Source organism: Euleptes europaea, chromosome 6, assembly GCF_029931775.1.
Source record: "Euleptes europaea isolate rEulEur1 chromosome 6, rEulEur1.hap1, whole genome shotgun sequence".
Taxonomy (NCBI): domain Eukaryota; kingdom Metazoa; phylum Chordata; class Lepidosauria; order Squamata; family Sphaerodactylidae; genus Euleptes; species Euleptes europaea.
Window position 1 is genome coordinate 94,154,177 of NC_079317.1, and position 22,289 is coordinate 94,176,465.

Genomic DNA, 22,289 nt, shown 5'->3' on the forward strand with positions numbered 1-22,289 from the left:
TTATTTGACAACTTCAACAGATCTAAGGCCCGTCTGCTAATTTATAAAATAAATTCCTGAAGTCAATACAGTACACTAAAAATATAACAAAATCTATTCAAATCTTTTTCTGAACCGTACTTAGCTGCCCCTCCTCATATGCATCAACTTTTGATCATCAGAAAATAGGGCTACTAAAATTAGAAATAATTGCCCTGCATCTTGCAGAGGGTTGGACTAGATGATCCTTGTGATACCTTCCAGCTCTATGTCTCTAAAGATAGAAGAACCTTTAAAGAATATCTTGGGAAAGGTTTTTCTAATACACAGTATAAGTATAGCTGAAAGCCTTTAATTTAGAGTAGCAGTTCCCAAACTGTGCTCCACGGAGCACTTGATGCTCTGCGAAACATCTCCTAGTGCTCCATTAAGAGATTGGAAAGAAAAATACTACTGTCATTCGGTTTAGTATACAGGTGCTAGGTGAAAATTAGTGCTCCATAACGAATCTCTCTCCTGAAAAGTGCTCCATGACTCAAAAAGTTTGGGAACTGCTCAATTAGAATATATGCACCAACCCCCCACCCCCCACAGTCCTCTTACAAGCTACCTAGACAACAGAAGAGGACTGGCATGCTGCTAAAAGAATCCTACCGCAGTACTGGCATTAACAAGCGTAGCTTCAGTCCCGCCATTCACATCAGAGTTTCTCTCCTTTTTTGTCTCTTCTAGGTCAGTAACTGTGTTGGGGCCTTTTTTCTTCTTGAGCTTGGCCAGAATGGAGGACTCCCTCTCTGGGAATGGAGGCATTTCTTCTAGCACAGTTGCCTTATAGGGAAAACAAGCCAGTATGAAACCTAGGCACATGCACACTTTGGAAAGACAAGAAACATGCTATTTGTTTTTTTGAACTGCAGCCCCAGAATCAATTAAAATAATCATTTATTGCAGTGAGAAATCAAATAATGCAACATCACTACCCAACTGAACACCCCCCAACTGAGCTTGAATTGAACAACATTCACAGACGCAAGGTTCACAAGTATGCAGTGCTGACTTCAGCTGTGCATACGTACCAGGATATCAGTGCTTGCAATTGTACTGAGCCTCAGGTACTCAACAGCTCTCTGCTGAAGCTCGACATCAGCGTTTTTCAGCTGACTATCACTGCGTAGTACATCTTGAATGGTCATTTTTATTTCAGGAAACAAATTCACAAACTTGATGTAAGTAGACAGAAGCAAAGCACGGGTAGGAACACTACACAAATGGAACTTGGAGTGCAGCAGGTTGAACTGGATCAGAGGGCTGGTGGAAGAAGACAATCAAGATCACAGTTCGGCAAAGACACAATTACTTGATGCATGAAAATTTATTGTTTAACAGCTTAGAATTCCGCTACCGCATTCTTGAGATTTCTGCAACCCTGAACTTAGTGTTTTATATAGTGCAGTTGCAGTACTCAGGCATGTATCATTTTAAGAACACAGATGGAGGTTTCAGGCCCACAAACCAATAAAACTCTCTGTGCATAGCCTCCTCGCCATATTTATACAACTACCTAGGGTCATAGAGCCCCATGTTGCAGAGTGGTAAGCTGCAGTACTGCAGTCCAAGCTCTGCTCACAACCTGAGTTCGATCCTGACGGAAGTCAGTTTCAGGTAGCTGGTTCAAGGTTGACTCAGCCTTCCAAGGTCGGTAAAATGAGTACCCAGCTTGCTGGGGGTAAAGGGAAGATGATTGGGGAAGGCACTGGCAAACAACCCCGTAAACAAAGTCTGCCTAGTAAACGTTGGAATGTGAAGTCACCCCATGGGCCAGGAATGACCCAATGCTTGCACAGGGGACCTTTACCTTTATATAGGGTCATGCTGTCCATGGGTCCCCTCAGCTAAGGATTCTATGTATAATTTATTTACTGTATTAGATTTATACCTCGCTCTCTTTCCTGGCCAAGGCCAGGCTCAGAGAGCCTAACTATAATTAAGAACAACCCAACATATATTACAGGACAATGCAGCATAATTAAAATTCAATAAAATTTAACAGTAAAACTAATGAAGCCCATTGTACCAATTGGCGCACATTAATAGCACACTGGGTCACATTAGTTATGGGGGAAAAGCAATCAGGACCCCACCAAGAATTAGTAAGATGGAACAAGAAACAGAAAGGGGGGGGCAGGGAGGCCAGCAATGATTTACACCGTTGCTGTCCTCAACCACAGGCCTGGCGGAACATCTCGGTCTTACAGGCCCTGCAGAACTGCATCAAGTCCCTCAGGGCCCTGGTTCCACTAGAGAGTTCCACCAGGCCGGGCCCTAGCTGAAGACCCTGGCCCTAGCTGAGGACAGCTGGACACTCTTTGGGCCAGGGACCTCAAGGAACTTTTTTCAGGAAGCAGCAAAGTAATGAAAGGAGCAGACCCAAAAGCTGCTGTTCAACAACTGAAAGATTAGCTATGTTATTGGAGAAAGAGTCTTAGACATTGACTATTTTAGTGGTGGATTACATGCATGCATGCAAGTGAACATAGGAACAAGACATGGATGGAGAATTTGCATGCTGCTATAAAGTATGTGCAGAGATCCCAGCGTGCCAGTGAGAGTGTGAGAACAAATACACATTTTTGATGTATAGACCACTATCCAATTTTAAATTGGCTGCTTGTCTACCATACCAAGGAAACATTTCCCCGTCCTTGTTCAAGAGTGTCTGTACCTAGATCTTGGATCACCAGCAATCAGATTTCCAAATTCTCCCAAGATGTAACCACCTACTTTTACCAGGTTCTCATGGCAGGCAGGTGCTTGAAGAGCCTGTTAAAATAAGACATTTTAAGCCCAGACAATTGCTGGATTTAATAAACATGCACACAGACGTAACTTTGGTAAAGATTCATTATTTTTTTATTTGGTGCCTTACAGTGATGCGCCAATGGGGTCAGGAAGGGGTTTTGCCACTGCCCAAGATCTTAAGAGTTCCTTACGTGAACACATGACGCTGCCTTATACTGAATCAGACCCTTGGTCCATCAAAGTCAGTATTGTCTACTCAGACCGGCATTGGCTTTCCAGGGCCTCAGGCAGAGGTCTTTCACATCACCTACTTGCCTAGTTCCTTTTAACTAGAGATGCTGGGGACTGAACCTGGGACCTTCTGCATGTCAAGCAGATGCTCTACCACTGAGCCACAGCCCCTCCCTTTCCACTGGGCATCAGACTGCCGCTGCCAGAATCCAGAAGGATTCAGGTCCTGACTGCGCTTCATATTTACCATTGGAAATCAACTGTTTATAGAATAGATCATTAGTAACCTGTAGGTTTTGGAGAAGACTTTATACCTTTTGGAGCATGAAGCTTGGATTGCTCACTTGAGTCACCTAAGCACAAACAATAACTTTAATGTTTCTGCAGAACCATGGGCTAACTGAATTTGGGAGGTGGAGAGGAGGCTCATCTATGGATGGGCAAGAGGGAGCGAATGGCAGATTTGCTGCTGGCAACTAGTGTATTTCATCTCAAGCCTAGTGTATTTCAGCTCAAAGCAGAAAGCAACTCATATACAAGGCAGGTCTTATCAGGAGTCTGCAGACAGAGGGTCCGTTCTGACTAGATTACCCATGTGAGATAACCTGGTAATCTGGACCAAACAAAAAAACAAAAGGAAGCACCACCTCACTTTTGAGAGGGGTAGTACCACCGAGGTCCCTGCTACCAATACCATCTCTTGCCAACAACAGCAGGGTTTTGGCACAAGAACTATGACACAAGATAAAGCATTCAAAGCCTTACACGGTCTGGGACCCTCGTATCTTCGGGACCTAGGCTGTCCTCAACAAGAGCCAGCACTTTTTTGGCCCTGGCTCCAGCCTGGTGGAACGCTGTGCCTAGTGACATCAGGGCCCTGTGGGACCCGAAGGAGTTCCGCAGGGCCCGTAAGACAGAGTTTTTCCACCAGGTGTACAACTGAGGGGCAGCCATAGGTGGTTATTAATGCTGGCCTCCCTATCCCTCCTTTTTTTCTGGTATAACTGGTGTGTTTTTATAGGGGGGTGGGCTGTGGCGGGCACTATAGTAATTTGTGCGTCATCTGTTTTTAATAATTTGTGAAGTCTGTATTTTATTGTTTTTATTGGCCTCTGTGTGTATATATGTGTGTCGCTTTGTGATTTTATTGCTGTTACCCGTCCTGAGCCTGGTTTTGGCCGGGGAGGGCGGGTTAGAAATTTAATTAAGAAATAAATAAGGAGGCCAGGTAAGTTTCCTCAGTATCCAGGCAGCATTCAAGACCAGAACCCTGAAAGGGCCATGGCCCAACATAAATACTGCATACTCAAGTGGCAGCAGCAACCTGAGAGTCCATATCCATAAATAACGTTGACTGACACTTTTCAAAGTCCTGACAGCATGATTTTATACCATAACAGCCTACATCCCACCCTCCTCCCCGGTAATTAAAGTTCCATGTTAAATATAGTCTGTTTATAGACCCACAGTATTCACTCATGTATAGTGATTTCTTCTTTTCACTCTTGAGGTTTCATACCAACCTAAAATTCCAGACTTCTTTACAAATTGCTTCAATTTGTACTGTATTGGGCAGAATAAAGCAGCTTCTAAAGGTGATATTTCAGGTCTTTTGTTAAAGAGTTATCATTGCTTATTAGTCATGTTGAACTGATGGGTGACAAATAAGAACTCAAGTCAAACAAAGTCCCTTCTACCAACAGCTGTCAGGGTCTACTGTTTACATAAAATATGAGCAATCAACAGTTCTCATTGTAACTCTTCTTCTTCTAACTCAAAGACCTCACAATCAAAAGGCTCATTTCTTACCTCAAACACAGTCTTTGCTGCATATCCTTGTACATCATCTCTGTTAATTACGATCTGAATGACTCTATACCACACCTCTTCACTCACATAGTCCCCAGCAATTCGAATCAGATTCAAGATGGTATCCACATACCAGGTGTAGTCCACTGCATATTTCTCAGCTAAGATTGCAACCTTTAGTACCTGAGAAAAGACAGCACACAAATATACAGGAAGCTTCATATCAGCAGTTGGACAAATTTGTACAATGGTATCTACCATGCTTAAAAGCCATCCATTCAGTACAAAGTACAGCAAAATTAAACACTAAAATGGAGCAGGATTTCTACATACCCCATTTCATCAAGGCCAGCTAGTAAATGAATGCTCCCTCTAACATAATTGATCCTACATCCTACCTCAGCACAAATTAAAACCCATGAACTAATAAAGAAGAATGCTAAACAATTTTAACACGCCATGGAAATCAATGTAAACACAATGTGCGTTTGACAGTGAAAACATCCAGTTTCCACATTCCCACTTGGAGATCTTTATCTTTATAAATAAGCAAGTTAAAAATGGACTTACAACTTGGCTACTCCTCTAAACAGCTTCAACTGAGCCCCAATTTCAAACCACAGAGCGTAGAAATATCCTCCATTCCCAAATGCCTAAACTGTTCTTTCTTAGTGGTCATTTCTTCAGATGATCTTATTTACCACAGAAGTTAACAGAAACAAACTACTCAAACATTTGCATATGGAATTTAGTAATTCCAAGCATACTGTACAGATAGCTTATAACTTTTGTAAAAAAAAAAATGAAGGACTAATGAAGAAACATTCCACAGCACATACTAAAGCGTCAAGTCTGCGGCAATTTGAACCCCTAAATTAACTCAGATTAGCAAAAAAGCTTACAATTTCTTCTCTGATGGAATAATCAGCAGTTTCCAAGTAATTCAGCATCTCAGCAACAATCTGCTGGGCATTGCTTCGGTCGCACATGGCATACAGGAGATCCACAGCTCTTTGTCGTACGCTTACATCTCTCTCGGTCTGCAAATGGCATTGCAATTATAAGGGTCAGCTCAAGGCAAGACATTTTGGGAAAGAACACACAAACAAGTACGGATACAGCAGAAAGTGGAAACTGGCAAAAAAACAGGGGAAACCATGAACTACTGTCAGCCCCCACTCTTTGTGGAAGAGCCATCTCCACCCAGGGCTGCTACTTATCAGTTTGAGTGGTGAGGAATGAAGACTAACAACAGGCAGAAATCCAGCTACATACCCAAAGTCCAAGTATTTGGGCAAAGAGGCAATAAAGCAAGCAGCAACCACGAGTGATCCTCATGCAGCTACTCTCCCATGAGCTCCTCCTCACCTCTAGTACAGTCACAGGCAGAAGTGAGGTCCTCAAGGAATTGCCGAGTTGACGCTTCGAGCCCAGACTCAGTGGTATATGAACCTTTCCTTTCTATCATTAGATTTTAGACAGCTTCCAATGAAGAAGCCTCCCCAAAGCCTCCGCCTGTCTGAAGGAAACTCGAGGCGAGGACGGCTGCTGCGTCTTGCAGGAGCAGCAAACAGATAGCAATAAACGGAAGTCTTCAGGTAATACATAGAACCGATAGTTACCTTCAGTGCATTGATAACTGTTTCTATGTGCGTTTTCACAGCCTCGTGTGAAAACTCAGAACTGGCAAGAGTGCACATGCTTTCCAGTGCTAGGTAACGAAGATTAGTTTCCCGGTGCTGCAGGAACTGGCCTAGCTGATTACAGGCACGAACAAGCAGGTTTGGCTCACTAGGCAGAAGAGAGAGAGAGGGTAAACAAGGTAAAAAGGCAAACCCACCCGGGAAAAGTGAGCACCGAGGAGGTGCCTTCACTAGGGAAGTTATGGCAGCAAAAACTCTGCGTGGTGAGTTAGTAATTGCATAGCTTCATATAGCAGAAAGTACTTAGGACTCCATTCTGAAAGCGGAACGTTAAATCAGTAGCTTTGCAATACCACGTTTCATTAGGATGTGCAGGACCCAAGCCCTTACGACACCATGGAAGCCACGGGGCTAATTCTTATGCCATGGGAATGGCAAGGTCACTTACTTCACACACTGCTCTAATGACATAGACTACTACACACTTGATCTTAGCCAAAAGGCCGAGAAGTGATGACATAGAATACTGGAAAAATGTGGAAGGGGTCAACATGGGTACTTCCTATAGGTACTCTCTCAACCCCAGGAAGGTCAGGCTTTGAAATTATGTGGGAGAAGTCAGTTTTTCTGACACCAAAGCAGCATGGAAAATTACTTCAGTGAAGCAGAAAAAGAAGAGTTGGTTGTTATATGCCGACTTTCTCTATCACTTAAGGACGAATCAAACCGGCTTACAATCACCTTCCATTCCCCTCCCCCCAACAGACACCCTGTGAGGTAGGTGGGACCGAGAGAGCTCCAGGACAGCTGTGACTAGCACAAGGCCACCCAGCTGGCTTCATGTGGAGGAGTGGGGAAACCAACCTGGTTCACCAGATTAGCGTCCACCGCTCATGTGGAAGAGTGGGGAATCAAACCCAGTTCTCCAGATTAGAGTCCACTGCTCCAAACTACCGCTCTTCACCACTACACCACGCTGGCTCTCTACTTCGCTCAGTAGTATAAATGGGCGTGGATTAGATTTTGCACACACACAATGTCTGTATCCAAAGGTGTCCTTATACAAGTACACAGCACTTTCGCTCACTAAAGAAGAGGGGTGTCTGCAATTTCTGTAAATTTCCCACTTTAACTGCATCCCCCACATAATCCATCATACCCTCCTCAGGAGGATCTTATCATGTGGCTGAAAGATGAGGTAAAGACTTGTTCTGTAAGTGAAATGCCTCCCACAGTTCTTTGGATCAAGTACAAGTTTGCAAACAGAAGCAGAGCATTTCTTATCAAATTACAAACATTCTCCTTATATTATTCCAGTGATAGCAAGGAATCTTTGATGACACTTAACACAAATGAGAAATTCTGCGCCAGTGTATGTCCTCTCAGCTCAAGATCAGACTGCAGTATTGTCTCCCCCCCCCTCCAAGAACACACAGCATTTATGAAGAGGCAAGGTACACACTGGTACATCGTGTATGGGCGGGAAAGATCACATTGTGCACTGCTGAACATGTCTGGGTAAATTTGGTTGCCAGTCAAAACATAATGAACCAGACATTAATGCAGCTCTTTAAGTTGGTCTGAGGAAGTGAGCAGATCAGAGGAGAAATAAAGGCACTGTGAAAGATGCAGCTGAGTTGGTTAGTACTGTAATCACAAGCAACAGACTTAATTTTTATGAAACACAGTTTGTGTCGTTTGGATATACTGGCATCAGTAAAATTGTGTTAATGTGGTATAGCAACATGGTTCTCAGCTTTCTTTTCAACTGGCTATGGTCAGATTAATGGTTTATATGTATCCTAGCCACATGTGACCATTAGAGAATAATGACAACAAACAGGAGTCAGACTCCAAGCTTTCTGTAAAATGCAATTCTTGTATCCATGCTTTCTGTAAAATTCAATTCTTGTACAGGTTGGTAAAATCATCTTATACCATTCTGCTGTTTTTGAACAGCATTCCCCTGCAGAGAAAATAGTATATACAACTGGGGGCTTGATTATTTGTCTGCTTTAACTTGGATTATTTCAATTTTCAAAAATATTTACATAACTTAGTTTTTTGTGTAAGCAGACTGCTATTATGGTGAACTTTGCATTACAAAGAAAGCAAAATATAGCACAAAACACCAGACAGCCTTCACCTTTCTCTCTCTCTTTTTTCTTTTTTTTAGTACTGGAACCAGGTTGCCTATCTATAACCATGGTTTTCCTGGTCAGGGATCATGGTAGGTTTATCAATACATTACAAATATACTGAATGCTAGGTTGGTCCTGGAAATATTAGCTCATATCCAGGTGTTGATCCTGAATGAAAAGGCCAGCGGTCAGTATGCCGCTGGCTTTAAATGTCAGGTAATAGATATCTCAGTTTTTTCAAGTGTACCAGCCAACGCTCTTCATATTCTCTGTGCCAATTTGATTATTTTGTTTGTTGTAAAAATCTGATCTAGCCCATTTGCCGTAAGATCTCCATGTGTCACTGTATTGTATTTCCTAAACTTTATTGTTGCTACTTTTAGTGTTGTATTATCTGTTGTATTATTTTAGATAATAAGTAAATAAGTAAAAAGTTTTATAATTTTAAAAAACTGGAGTCAGACTGGAGGCAACTGCCGCAATACTGCAGATTCAGGTCTACTGCTGAACCTCTTATCAAGACTCATTTAAAGTGCTGCCTGCGTAGGTAAAGCAGAGCTGAATTCACCCCTCCCCCAGGTGTTCTTGACATTTCTGGCAGGGTTTCAAGACTGAGCAAAGTAACTTCTGAAAAAGCTGAGTTTGTCTCTCTCTCTCTCTCTCTCACACACACACACACACACACACACACATCTGAAATTACTAATATTCAATAGAAAATAGACAGAACTAATGTTGGGACCTGCCGCAGCCACTTTCAGTTGTGCAAATTTACATTCAGCCACAAACCCAAAATATCCTTGAAAATGAAGTATGCGGAATTCGAAGAGTACATTCTTTCAGAGAAAGGGTTTCAGCGGTACATTTGCCAAGGCCACAGGCTTGGAAGATTCAACTCCAGAACAATCAAAATTCCTGCAATAGCCTGTTTCGCTCAAACACCGTTAGAGCGGATCCTCAGTCGAACAGGCTTTCTCGGAAGGTGGTGAGCGCTCCTTCTCTGGAGGTTTTTAAGAAGAGGTTGGATAGCCATCTGTCAGCAATGCTGATTCTATAACCTTAGGCAGATGATGAGGGAGGGCATCTTGGCCATCTTCTGGGCATGGAGTAGGGGTCACTGGGGGTGAAGGGGGGAGGTAGTTGTGAGTTTCCTGCATTGTGCAGGGGGTTGGACTAGATGACCCTGGTGGTCCCTTCCAACTCTATGATTCTATGATTGGCAGAAAGACTGCTTACAACTGCACGCTATACCATCTGTAAAGGACAAAAGGCTTGTAAGTTTTCAGTGCAAAGCGCACTAAATACAACTGAATGCTTAAGACACGGATGGTCACTGTCAGCTTTGCACTATGAATGGTCGACTTACCTATCGTGGTGGATAATTAAACTAATTGCCTCAAATAGGACGGCATTCTTTGCATTTGAGTGCTGCACTTTTTTGGATTTTGGAGGTTCTTGAGCTTTGTTGAGAATAGTTTCCAGACACTCTGTGAGTCGGCCTCGTGCAGACGGGTCTTCTGGAAGAAATAGAATGGTTAAGCAAATTCATCGAGACATTTCATGAGCCCAGTCATCCTGCAGCCCACTTGTGCCCATTAGATGGCGCTGTCTCTCAGTTTCAGAAATTATCAAGCGGCACCAGTATTTGGGTCTTCCAAGCCTGATCATTTTTTCCTCAATCACAATTCAGAAACAGCCAAGTATCAAAAATTCAACAAAGGACCACTTGTCAAGTTAATAAGTCAGCCAACTGACATTTCCATTTTCTGGCAAGAATTTAAAAATAAGATTTCAAAACAAGACAAGACTGCATGGCATACTGCTATCACACTCTTCCTTCAGAAAGCTCAGAAGGGCTTTCAGGTGGCATCAAACAGCTTCCTATTTCAAACACATCTACATGAGCATAATATGCCCACAGGACAATGTGGAAAATAGACCAGAGCCAAGACTTATCTTTCCTAACTGGCAGTTAGTAGGTGGGAAGATATAGCCAGGAATACCTTATGCTTTAAAAAAAAAAATCCAGTGACTCAGAATGTATATCATCTAGGTACACATGCGTTTCATACTGAAGCTTTCTTTTATGGACATTTCAGATCAAAATATTTTCAAAGCTGCTTAATGATTAACTCGTCAAAGGCTGAAGTTTGGCTAGATTGCTCCCCAGTGCTGACCTGGATGCAGAAACACTAAGGCCGCATGTGATCACCTCCAAAATACATTTTGGCAGCAACTTTATCTCTCCAAGTTATATAACAACATTTAGATTTTACGCACACTATTGCCTTCAAACACTGGTTATTTAAAACTTTGAGCCTGAGTCACAGTTATGCTTATGAACGAAATGCTCCCTTCCCACCATGTCCTGCTTCAATAGAAGCAGATCAAAAGAATGCTAGAAATCAAGAGCATTACGCCCACACTGGGCCTTCAGAGAGTGGAATTTGGACACTGAGCAATCGTTTTCTTGATTAAACTTTAAGAAAGAAAACATCTGACACCTATTCTTATCTTCAAAATGCTTCAGTAAAAACTTGGCTTCACTCTGATGGGTAAGGAAAGCAATAAAACATGACAGTTCTTCGTTACTTTACCTGGAGGGGGATAACACTGTAAGAGCCTCAGAAGCTTCACAGATAACCATGGAGCTGGGACAAAGTAATAAGTATAATCCTGGAGATCAGTTGATGCAGATGTCACAATCTGTAAAACAAAGAGCTGCTTTATTCTCTTGAGGTACACTGTCAAGACCAGGAAGCCCATAATGTGGATTCTGAATCTTGAACAACTCTCAGTTTAAGTGCAGACAGAAGCTAGAACACAGGCTGTAATGAATAATTGGCTTGATTCACTAAGTGCAGGCAAGGCTTATGAAGAATAACTTGAATAAAAATAGGAGTAGAGCATTCATCAAGACGTTCAGATAAATGAAAAGCATGGAGTAAGCCTACAGGGAAATATGGAAAAGAGTATGTGTTCCAGTAGAAGGTCTTTCCTCCTCTTCTTCAAATCATCCTTCCAGAATCATCAACTTTTATTATTTTATTTTATTATTTTAACCTAACTTTGATTTTTACCTAGAGCTTATATTGTATCGAAATAAAACTTGACTTGACTTGAAAAGAGTATGTTGTAAGAAAACAAAAAGAGACCAAGTCTAGTTTCCACTTCACCACTAGAACTGAAGGGACACTAAAAGGGAATCAGCGTACACACACACACACACACACAATAGAGTGAACAACTGAATCACTGGAGTGAATGGAGCTAGGAAGTTACAACAACCAATAGCTGAACTGAAAAGAAATGACAAATTCATGGAAGAAAGGCTATCAGTGATTGCAAACTAACATGGCCACAGCATGGGTCTCCTGGCTTAGGACGGACTGCCCAAAGCAGAGAGACAGACAGACAGACTTGGGTCCAAACTTCCTATTATAATTTGGTGCTGTTGTATACACCTCGCCACACACACACAACCTGTAAAAGTGGCTTTTGCAGGAGGCAGCATGGATTAGGCTGACTCAGGAAAGCAGGTCCTTTTGTTCTCACGGAGATGAAGATGTGTGGGCCAGGAGAGGAACATTTCCACAAGGAAAGAGGACAGGACAGGAAATTTGACCCAAAACAAGTGCACAAAGTTTTGAAGGTGAGGAAGAGAAAGAATTTAAAGTGACAGTTTTAGACCAGAAGGAGACACGACAGGTTCACAAGTTCAGCTATATCAAGCTAATGTACCACATCTGAATATTTTTTTTGTATTGTCTGTTTAGGATTATCAATTACATCATCTTTCTCTGAAGGAATGAAGACTATGCCTGACATTGGGTAGGGGAAAGGAATGTTGGACAAAAAAATGTTAGGTCTCACATTAAATGAACAACAAGGAGGTAATTTCCATAGTGAATGTACAAGAACTTTGGGTGCAAAACTAATAAGAAGTAGGAGAAAATAGCATCTATAAGAGAAACTCAGCACCATTTAGATTTAATGTCACAGGGCCACCACACTGTTTTGCATAGACCATTTTTTTCCTTTCCTTTCATCCCTTAGAAGCTCCTTGATCAATTGATCTTGAGCAGCATATATCTAGTGTTGGAGGGATATAAGGACTGAAACAAATCTTGCCACTGACAATATAGCCTTGGGGTCCCTATCACTTAGTAAAAAAGGCATTACGTCAGTCAGAGGCATTGGATTTGTATATTAAAAGGGGGGAAATATAGTGCGATCGAAGTTCCTCGTAAAAGCGGCATTCCAAAAGGGCATGGGCTAATGAGTCAATAGAGCCAGAAGAGCAAGGGCAGATCCTGTCTGAGTATGGTATATTCAGAATTCTGCCCTGCATTACCATAGAAGGGTTAGCATTCAATCTAGCCAAGCAAAAAGCTCTACAGAGACGAGGAGTTGTTAGATAATATGTATAGGCAGGCAGACCACGTGGAGGGGGTATTCCGAAGAAGTGGGATGAACAGACACGATGAGCACGAAAAGTAGTGCTGTTATAATCGAGCTCTTTAATGCGCTTTTTAATTTTGGCAAAAGCTTCAGTTTTCCCAAGATCTGATAACATATCCTGCGAGAAGCCCAACAACGCCAGTTTCTCATCTAAGATTTTTTGCCATGAGGATTTAAAAGGGTCATGCTTCAGAGAAGCTAGGAACCCCTCAGTGCTAAAGCACAGTTTAAGGTGTAGTTTAAAGGCGGCCAACCACGCCCTAGCTTCAAGTGACATTTGGCCAAACTCGGAACGAAGAGTAACGCCAGCAACACATCGAGGGGCATTTAGGAGTTTTCGTAAGAACTGAAGCAGTGAACGATCTATAGATTCATTGATGACTGTTATCCAGATGGCAACACCAAAGAGGATAATTGGGGTAATTTTCAGGTTAAAAACCTGAATAGCCCCTGGAATATATTTGCCACTTTTGGTGTGAAAAAAGTTGACAATAGCACCAACCACAGGTTTAATTTTGTTGGACACTGCTTTTTGATGGGCATTCCAATTTAGGTTATGGGAAAAAAGAATGCCAAGGAAAACAAACTCCTTGACTTGGTCAACCTCAAAGCCATCTAATACCCAGCGAAAAAGGCATTTTTCTCCTCTTAGTGAAGATCATAATCTTAGATTTATGATGGTTTATTTTAAGACCTTCCCTAGAGCAGTACTCAGAAAAAGTTTGCAAAGATCTTTTCAAATCAATTCTTGTGCAGGACAGGAGAACTGCATCGTCAGCATAGAGTAGAATTGGGGTGGGATGACTTGCAAGCTTTGGGGGGTGGCAAAACTCTGAGAAATTGGTTGCCATATCATTCAGGTATAGATTAAACAAGAGAGGAGCAACGAGGCAACCTTGTCTAACTCCCTTGACCAGTTCAAAGGGCTCGGTTAGTTCTCCTTGGTTGGCATAGCGAACCTGAGCTGTGAAGTCAGTATGAAATTGCTGAATAAGCCATAGTAACCTCCTATCCATAGTAGAATTTGATAGTTTCAACCATAGCCTCTCCCTTGGGATGGTATCAAAAGCTCCCTTGATCCATAAAACCCGCATGAAGGGTGCCATTTCTGGGGGAGAAATATTTCTCGGCTAGATGGAAGAGCACTAAACAGTGGTCTGTGACAGACCAACCCCTTCTAAAGGCCAATCTGTACCATTTTTTTCCGGTAAACCTATGGCCTGCAGATTATCAGGTAACCACAAACACGGATAAAATCATTTATATGAACTACAAAGTTAAACAGAAACAAGGCTCACAAAACCCAGGAAATCCTCACCAAGTATGGCTTAAGCGGAGGCAGAAGCAGGATTCCACTGGTATTAACCCCCAAATAGGCTTCCAGAGTCCAGGGTTCGGTCTTGAGAGTTTATGAAGTGGCAGTAAAAAAAAAAAAAATTCCCCTCACTTCTGAAATGCCCAGAATGTAATCTCACACTTGCAGAAAAGGGAGGCTTCCAGATCGAGAAGCTGACTTGCAAGCAGGCTTGAGCCAACCCTGATCCTCCATTAGAAGTTAGATGCTGCCCACAACACAGAATTGGACCATCACCCCAGAAGTACTGTAAAAGCTCTGCAACTGGCCACTTGGCCAAAGACAAATAACCACACCCTTCGAGTTTCTTGCTTGTCACGCAGCTCAATCCATCACCTGACCAAGCACAGGCAAGTAGGCTGGCGAGTTTCCTTGCTCTGTGCTATAGGAGTGAAGCTATCAGGAAATTTCAAAAAGGCTGGAAAGCATCACGGTTACCAAACCATTGTACTGAATGGTATCTACAAAGGCACCATATTTCATAGAATCATAGAGTTGGAAGGGACCACCAGGGTCATCTAGTCCAACCCCCTGCAGGAATTTCACAACTACCTCCCCCACACACACCCGCAGCGACCCCTACTCCATGCCCAGAAGATGGCCAAGATGCCCTCTCTCTCATCATCTGCCTAAGGTCATAGAATCAGCATTGCTGACAGATGGCCATCTAGCCTTTGCTTAAAAACCTCCAGGGAAGGAGCACTTAACACCTCCTGAGGAAGCCTGTTCCATGGAGGAACAGTTCTAACTGTTAGAAAATTCTTCCTAATGTCTAGATGGAAACTCTTTTGATTTAATTTCAACCTGTTGGTTCTGGCCTGACCTTCTGGGGCAACAGAAAGCAACTCGGCACCATCCTCTATATGACAGCTCTTCAGGTACTTGAAGATGGTTATCATATCCGCTCTTAGTCCTCTTCTTCAGGCTAAACATATTTGAAGTCGTTAGAAATTCACAGGGGAGAAAGAGGGCCATTGGGGCAGGAGACTTTACACACATCAGGAAGAGAGTTGTCAGAGTGCACTAAAAGAAACTACACCTCATTTCATGGCCTTCTTCTGGCTCTGGTGGGTTCAGGGGTGTTCCCTAACCACAACCCTGGCTTTTGAGATTCCTCCACTATACCAATACTTGGAAACAACGGTTGTATTCCAGAACCCTGACAACAGCTGATAAGCCCAAGAGACCAGAAGGAAACATGAGCAAAGACATCAATAATGATTAAATATGACTATGACTGCTATACAAGTAAGCCTTCCTGTCATCTCTCACAAAGCGAAGAGCGAAAATTAATTTGCCCAGACCCAATATGGTCACTGTGAGGGAAATCTCAGGACAGAAACCTAAATTCACAGACATTAAGCTAAAATGACTGTCAAGACTACTGGGATGGCCCAAGTGAAGGTTATTATTGTTTCAGCTTCCCCCATGGGACTAAGCCAGATGAGTAATCTTACCAGCCATCATAATTTACATTAGCTTAATTTCAATTCAGAACTGCTTACCCTACTGAGTCTGGAGACAGCCAAAGAGACAGAGGTTTTAAATTCATCTGGGTTCTTTTGTGCCAGAGTGGTGATCAAACTTGTAGCAGCAGTAACCACACCCTGAAGAGAAAAAAGGGTTGCAATTATCTAAAATCCACTCTACACCTGTTTATACTGTTCTGCAATGCCGTTCATTACTACTTCTGTGCCACACATGCTTTTAAAATCACAGGGCTCCAAGTCCTTCTCTGCAGGCATTCCCAAGAGAGTCACATGGTCCAGCTGCTATTTCCTGAAGCATTTCGACCTCATTGCCACCCTTCAACTGGTGCCCCAAAAGGCTGTTCCAGAAGCCCACCATGTCTGTCCTCCCCAGAACTGCGGCATCTGTTGTCAAGGAAAGGACACCTGAACCAAAGTAGCATAATAGTCTCCTTGGGGGAGTGCAGGAGAGTTTGGCTGCTGGGCTAAAGCAGCCTGGCAAAATAAATGGTTCAAGGTATGGTACAGAGGTATATTATATACAACAACTTTGCCGAAGCACAGTAATTCTGTTCAGTACCTGGATGGAGACCTCCTGGGAACCTGATGCATACCACCTTGAACCCCATGAAGAAAGAAAAGTGGGATCTACATGTGGACAGGAAGCCAGCAACTCTGGCTAACACAAAGCAAAGCTTGATTATTGCCCTAAGCCCAGGGCTGCATTCAGACTTCATGACAAACTGTAAGTAAACTGAGGGGTGTTGGTATCAGGCATGATCACAGCTTGCTCGCATGTTTGCACACAATTTTGTACCTCTTACCTCCCTCCTCTTTTAATGTGCAACAATTGAGTGAATACATCCCAGTTCAATTACACCCCAATTTTCTTGGATTCCATCTGGACCACTGAGCTTCGTCTCCCCAGCCAGGATTCTAAACTGGGACTTAACTGAAGTTTAGAGTTCAGGGGCTGTGTGTAGTGGGGGTAACTACCAGTTTTCCAAGGCATTGCATTTGGATGGAAAACTGGTGCTTAGCAAAAACCAAGAACTATTCAGCCAAACTGCACACGAGGAGGAAGGAGAAGCCAGGGGGCACATGAACAAGCCAAATGCTAACAAACCTCTGCTTAATTAGCTGGTCATGATATCTGACTATAGTCCATTACAATTTTTTTGGGATATTTGATGGTCTTTAACTATAAATAAAGTCTGCTGTTGCTGACTATAGCCCAGATATGCCTGCTTGTCCAGAAGCAAATCAAATTTCAATCCCTACCACTAGCCTAGTAAATGCCCCAGATGTCTTCAAAGGCAGGCCTTGCACATCAACATCGAACCCCAAGTACAAAAATCATGTAGTGTTTCCAGAATCCCAAAGGGAGGGTTAATGAATAATCCTGCACAAGTCTCCCTATTTGCATCTATAAAGCTTCTATCAGTGACACAATAACTAAAAAGTCTTTCTCTGCCACCCTTGCTGCAAAAGTGGAAAGTACTTATTGGGGCTTAGGCAGAGAAATACTGATTATACTAATATGCTGGAATCAAGACTGAAGACTTCTACAATATTTTCGGCAAGTATATAAACTTGGACCCCTAAGTATTTTTTAAATTTTAACGGAATAGGCTATTTTTATTAGAATCAGCATTTCAGTTCTCTCATCCTCGGAAGCGCATGGCCTTGCCCTGAACTGGGGCAACATTCAAATATTAACCAAACCCGCCAGTATGTAAAAAGTAGTACATACCCAGTATCTTATGCAAAGAAACAAAAACAAACAGTTAGGAAAGTGCTGCGGCCTGGGGCCAACAAATGGTTTCGTTAATTCAATACTTCATTGTGACATGGAAAACTTCTGCCAAGATCTGTGTTCTAACCCCGGGTTGTGTGTGACTTCATGTCTGTCACCTATAAGCACAAGTAACCGATCAATAAAACTGCAGTGAAGACTTTGTAAGGAACTCAAAGTGTTTTGAACCTGAAGGACCATTTCCTCTTATGGACAATAGCTTGTCAACGCCAAGCTGCAACTTATCAGTGGTGTGTAATTTGCACTCCTATCGCAGAAGCATCATTGTCCACACTTCTACCTATTCTCAATATCTTGTTCATCTCAGTATGTAGAAACCAGAACACCTTGATGGCATAATCAGCCAGGAACAGAAAACTGTTGCACACCTGACAGAATGGAAGAGCAGATGGGTCTGGTTATAACATTCCTGCCTGCCTCGCCACCAACAGCACAATTATATAGGCAATCAGCAGCAAATCTGGGGTAATGGGAGTTGACATGGCATATTTGTCAAGTATGTTTACAGCTACATTCTGAATTTATATGATCATTTTAAGAGGAAAAGCTCCAGCTGGAACTGAAGGTACCAGATGCTGGTCATTGAGAAGGTGCACAACTCTCGATGTCCAGTCTCCCATAGGCACCAAGTCGGGAGAAGTTCGGTATAATCGTAGCAAGCACAAGGCTGCACTCTGCTTCACGCTATCCATTGTATCTCTGCAAGAGAAATGAAGGCCTGTCACAGTAGAACTCAAAATACCCTGAATTCGCACTGAGCTTTGAAGTGAACGTTGAACAAACCTTATTTGTAAGATTAAAAAAAGGAGGAATCAGTTGGATTTTTCTGATGGAAGCCTTGAGATTCTCTGTAGCATTTTAAAGATTTACTTAATACATACGTCAAAGTTGAACTTCCTCTAAGTGAAATCACTACTTTTTGTTAACGACTATACCTTGTGGATTGAACCATCTATTCATTATATTGTATTCAGTATCTAGAATATGACAGGAAGCCAGACAGTTTCTCATTGGAATTACACTAAAAGCAGCATAACAGGAAGTATTTAATCTAAGTGTCACCACCGTAAGTCTTCAATACAAAGCTGCTTTTACACTGGCCCAGTTGAGGAATCATGTTTCCTGCCAGGGGCATGACACAGGTTCATGGGCGCCCCCACCCGCCCCCTGCCTTCATCTTGCAGGCACCAATAAAAAAGCCGCAGTCTTCCATGTTATCTGAACAGGAAAATTATGGTTTGTGTTTCTGAATCAGGCAAATTATGGTTTGTGCTATCAAGGGAGAGAAAAGTGAAAGAAGAGAACAAAATGGAAGAGAGGAGAGCGCCTAAGGCATGTTTCCAAATTTCCAAACCATGGTTTGGAGGATCAGAAATCTGAAGTCAGAACCAGGAAGAGCCCTTATCATAACACAGCAAACTAAGTTTTGAGAGGGCATATGCCCACAGGTTTGGCCAATGCAGAAGTGGCAGCTAATAATAAATAGCTTTCTTTTAATTCTTTATCATATGCCTTTCTTCAAAAAGTGCTCACAGTCGCTTACAAAATGTAAGATAAATTGTGCGAAGCAAAAATCTTAACACACTGGAAAGAGCCAAAAAATCCACAATGAAGTTGGAGAAGGAGAGAGTTAAGAACACAACCTATGAAAATCGAACGCTATCTTTTCAGGAATAGAAGTCTTACTGTATCAAATTCTTCAACAGAAAACAGCACAGTTTTTGCCTGGAAGCTTCTGCCTAACACAAAGCTACTAAGAAAAACAGGCTGTTCACCTACTTTCACCCAAGTTCCAAGAATTAAATGTTTTGCCCTACCATTGTCAACATCTGCAATCCTCATGTATTGCTTACCCAGCTACAAGTATTTTGGGGATTTCTCCAGCAAATGCTTCTGCCATCTCTCTACTGCCCACGTTGGCAATACAGTGCAGAGCTAGTCCCATGAAAGTGGGGTTGCGGCTGGCCAGGTCATTCTTGATTGCATTGTTTATCAGGCGTATCAGCTCACTGTTTGAGTTCACAAGTACGGAGATGAACAGATAGCCCTGGAATTAAGAGTAGCATTAGTGAGTTTGTGAGCGCATGCGTGTGTGTTCTTATGCAGCATTAACCAAAAGCTCCCATCTTATACTATGGGACACACAAGACCTCCCAGGATTCATAGGTAAGTTCTGACTCAAAGACAGACGTGATAAAACTGCTGGTTCCCAAGCTAATTCAAATGATTTAAACTACTGGGATTAATGCCGCACCAGCTTTCAAATTCAGACATGTCGGTAAAATACAATAGCAGTGGTATACTGGCTAGGAAAGAGACAGCCCTCTGTGTGAAGAGAAAACACATCCGCATGCAGAAAGGCTTAGCCACAGCTGTATCTCACCATGGTTTTATCTCCCAGGACTAGCTGTGGGGGGGGGGGCAGCATTTAAACAGAAACTGCAGTGGGGTAAGTGCCCCGATGGACACATGGGATGTGGCACTTTAGATTCCAGCCAACATGTTCCAACAATAGTTACAGCCAAGATATGTGGGATTCTTCACTAATTTTTGGAATAATGCAAATACATAATTGCAGTGAGCTTACCGGCAAATGCTATTATTCGTAAGGTAAATCTCATGTTCCTTATTTCCATTTTAAGAAATTTTGGCAGGCAGGGCCATAGCCAATCTCAGAGTCTTACGGATTCTGATAGTTTCCTTTGCGTCTTATAATTTTGGTAGCTTTTCAAGAATTATGCTGCTAGTCTGACATGCAATTTAGGGTTTCAAACTATCGGTATGTTATTACGGTACTCCTTTGCACATGATCCCTCTGCACACTGACTGGACGTGTCAGGACAGACAGCAGGTATGAGGGCAACAGCCCTGCCCCCTAACCACTGTGTGATTGCTGGGTGGTCTGCATGGTACAAGCATGCAGAGGAAGAGTCTGTGCAGATGTTCCCTCCCTGTGATTGGGGACGGCGCTTTCCAAATGCTACTGATCATGGGGAAGAAGCAGACACAAGGGCCCTTCATTCATGTGTAGGTGCCAGACTCATGAACCAGCAATTACGTGGAGTTAGGGGGTGGGGCCAGCTCCCTTGTGCCTGCGCTCCAGGTGGTGAACATAAGGCTAGTAGCGCCAAGACCACCACTAACTGGTGGTGATCACTAGACACTCGTTAGAGCCCTCCCCATGAGATGAAACGTAAAACCAAAGACGTTCATTCCCTCATTTATCCGGAAGGGATCCTGTTCTCCAATTTGGGCTACCATAGAAAACTGAAGAGACCTGTTGTATTTGGCTCGGGTGACATCTCATTACTTAGAAAGCATACATGTTGAGGAATACAGTTATATACATCAACTGGATTCTTTTCAGTGGCTGGGTTCCTGGTTTAGATGGAGCAGCAGGCACTTGGAAGAAGCTGTAGAGCAATGGTCCTTAACTTTTCCAGGCTCACTGACCCACTTTCAGTCTCAAACCATAATATGCGACCCACCTTAATTAAAATACTTACAAGATACCTGCTCCACTGAACATGGTCCATCGCTTAAATCCCGAGAAGCACAAGTGGCAACATAAATGGATGTAGCACCGTTCCGCTTGCACAAGATTTGGTGCAACGCCTAGCACTTTCATCCCTAAATATTACTGTGCTCAAAAACTACTTGCATAAAATCTTGCGCAAGTGGGAACACAAGTGGGGATTTAACAAATCTGACTTAGCACAAGTGACTACTGCGTTCTTTTCTTGTGCCTCTGCTTGAGCAAGAGCTTTAGTGCAATTGGAAATTTTGCTCTGGATCTAAGTACATGTTCTCCTTTCTCACTATCCATTCTTTCTCCTCTTCCTCTTTTCTCAAACTATGGCCACCAGTGATTTTATTTATTTATTTATTTATTTATCTATCTTGTCTTATGGCCCGTCCTTCCCTGGCCGAGGCCGGGCTCAGGGCGGCTCACAACATAAAATTCCATACAATTCCATACATAAATACAATGTGTGGAAGACCACACATATGGGTCATCACTATCTTTCTCAGTTATATGCACAAATGCAGTACTGACAAAATAAAAAGGAAGCACAGTTCTTCTGTCACATAGATCACTTACAGGTTAGACAGACAGCAGAACTTTCATAAGGACAACACAGGGGTGAGACATTACTTACAATTTGCTTCTCTGTGTATTTGTTTGAACTGAGCAGATTCACAGCCTCCATATGGCCGAAATCAATATCATGCCCCAGAAGGAAGATGAAAAGCAGCTTGCAGACATACTTTTTCTTACTGTAGCCATCCAGGGCTTTATCACCTAGTGAGCAATGGATGTCAAAGAAAAAAATTAAACACTTAAATTTGCACCACAAACACACACCGCTGATGTACTGCAGGATACTATTATGAGACATTCAGAGCTTATTCATATTCCATCTGGAATGGAAGTGGAGATCTTTCAGGTACTCCCAACTCCCTGAGAACTAGACAGAAAGTGCTGATAAGTTGATTAACAGTTTTCTACCTAAGCAACACAACCCATCTTTCCCTAATGGTGGGCTATTCCAAAGCCTGTAAAGTGCCCTAAATTACTGTCCAGTC

At 42.6% G+C, this 22,289-nt stretch overlaps 1 protein-coding gene across 3 annotated transcripts in view; it reads right to left on the reverse strand.

Annotated features, from left to right (window-relative positions):
* Nucleotides 1-22,289, reverse strand: part of AP2A2 (adaptor related protein complex 2 subunit alpha 2) — a 75,207-nt gene that overhangs the window by 14,383 nt on the left and 38,535 nt on the right. For 2 of the 3 annotated variants that reach the window (XM_056851170.1, XM_056851171.1), the window contains exons 3-14: nucleotides 21,863-22,005; nucleotides 19,556-19,749; nucleotides 18,272-18,401; nucleotides 15,923-16,024; nucleotides 11,200-11,308; nucleotides 9,969-10,119; nucleotides 6,441-6,609; nucleotides 5,721-5,858; nucleotides 4,819-5,001; nucleotides 2,702-2,799; nucleotides 1,056-1,287; nucleotides 634-807 (exon numbers count right to left, since the gene is read on the reverse strand). In XM_056851170.1, the coding sequence (XP_056707148.1) occupies nucleotides 634-807; nucleotides 1,056-1,287; nucleotides 2,702-2,799; nucleotides 4,819-5,001; nucleotides 5,721-5,858; nucleotides 6,441-6,609; nucleotides 9,969-10,119; nucleotides 11,200-11,308; nucleotides 15,923-16,024; nucleotides 18,272-18,401; nucleotides 19,556-19,749; nucleotides 21,863-22,005 (1,823 nt within the window). The remainder of the gene's footprint in view (nucleotides 1-633; nucleotides 808-1,055; nucleotides 1,288-2,701; nucleotides 2,800-4,818; nucleotides 5,002-5,720; nucleotides 5,859-6,440; nucleotides 6,610-9,968; nucleotides 10,120-11,199; nucleotides 11,309-15,922; nucleotides 16,025-18,271; nucleotides 18,402-19,555; nucleotides 19,750-21,862; nucleotides 22,006-22,289) is intronic. The other variant, XM_056851172.1, reaches the window with a different exon arrangement.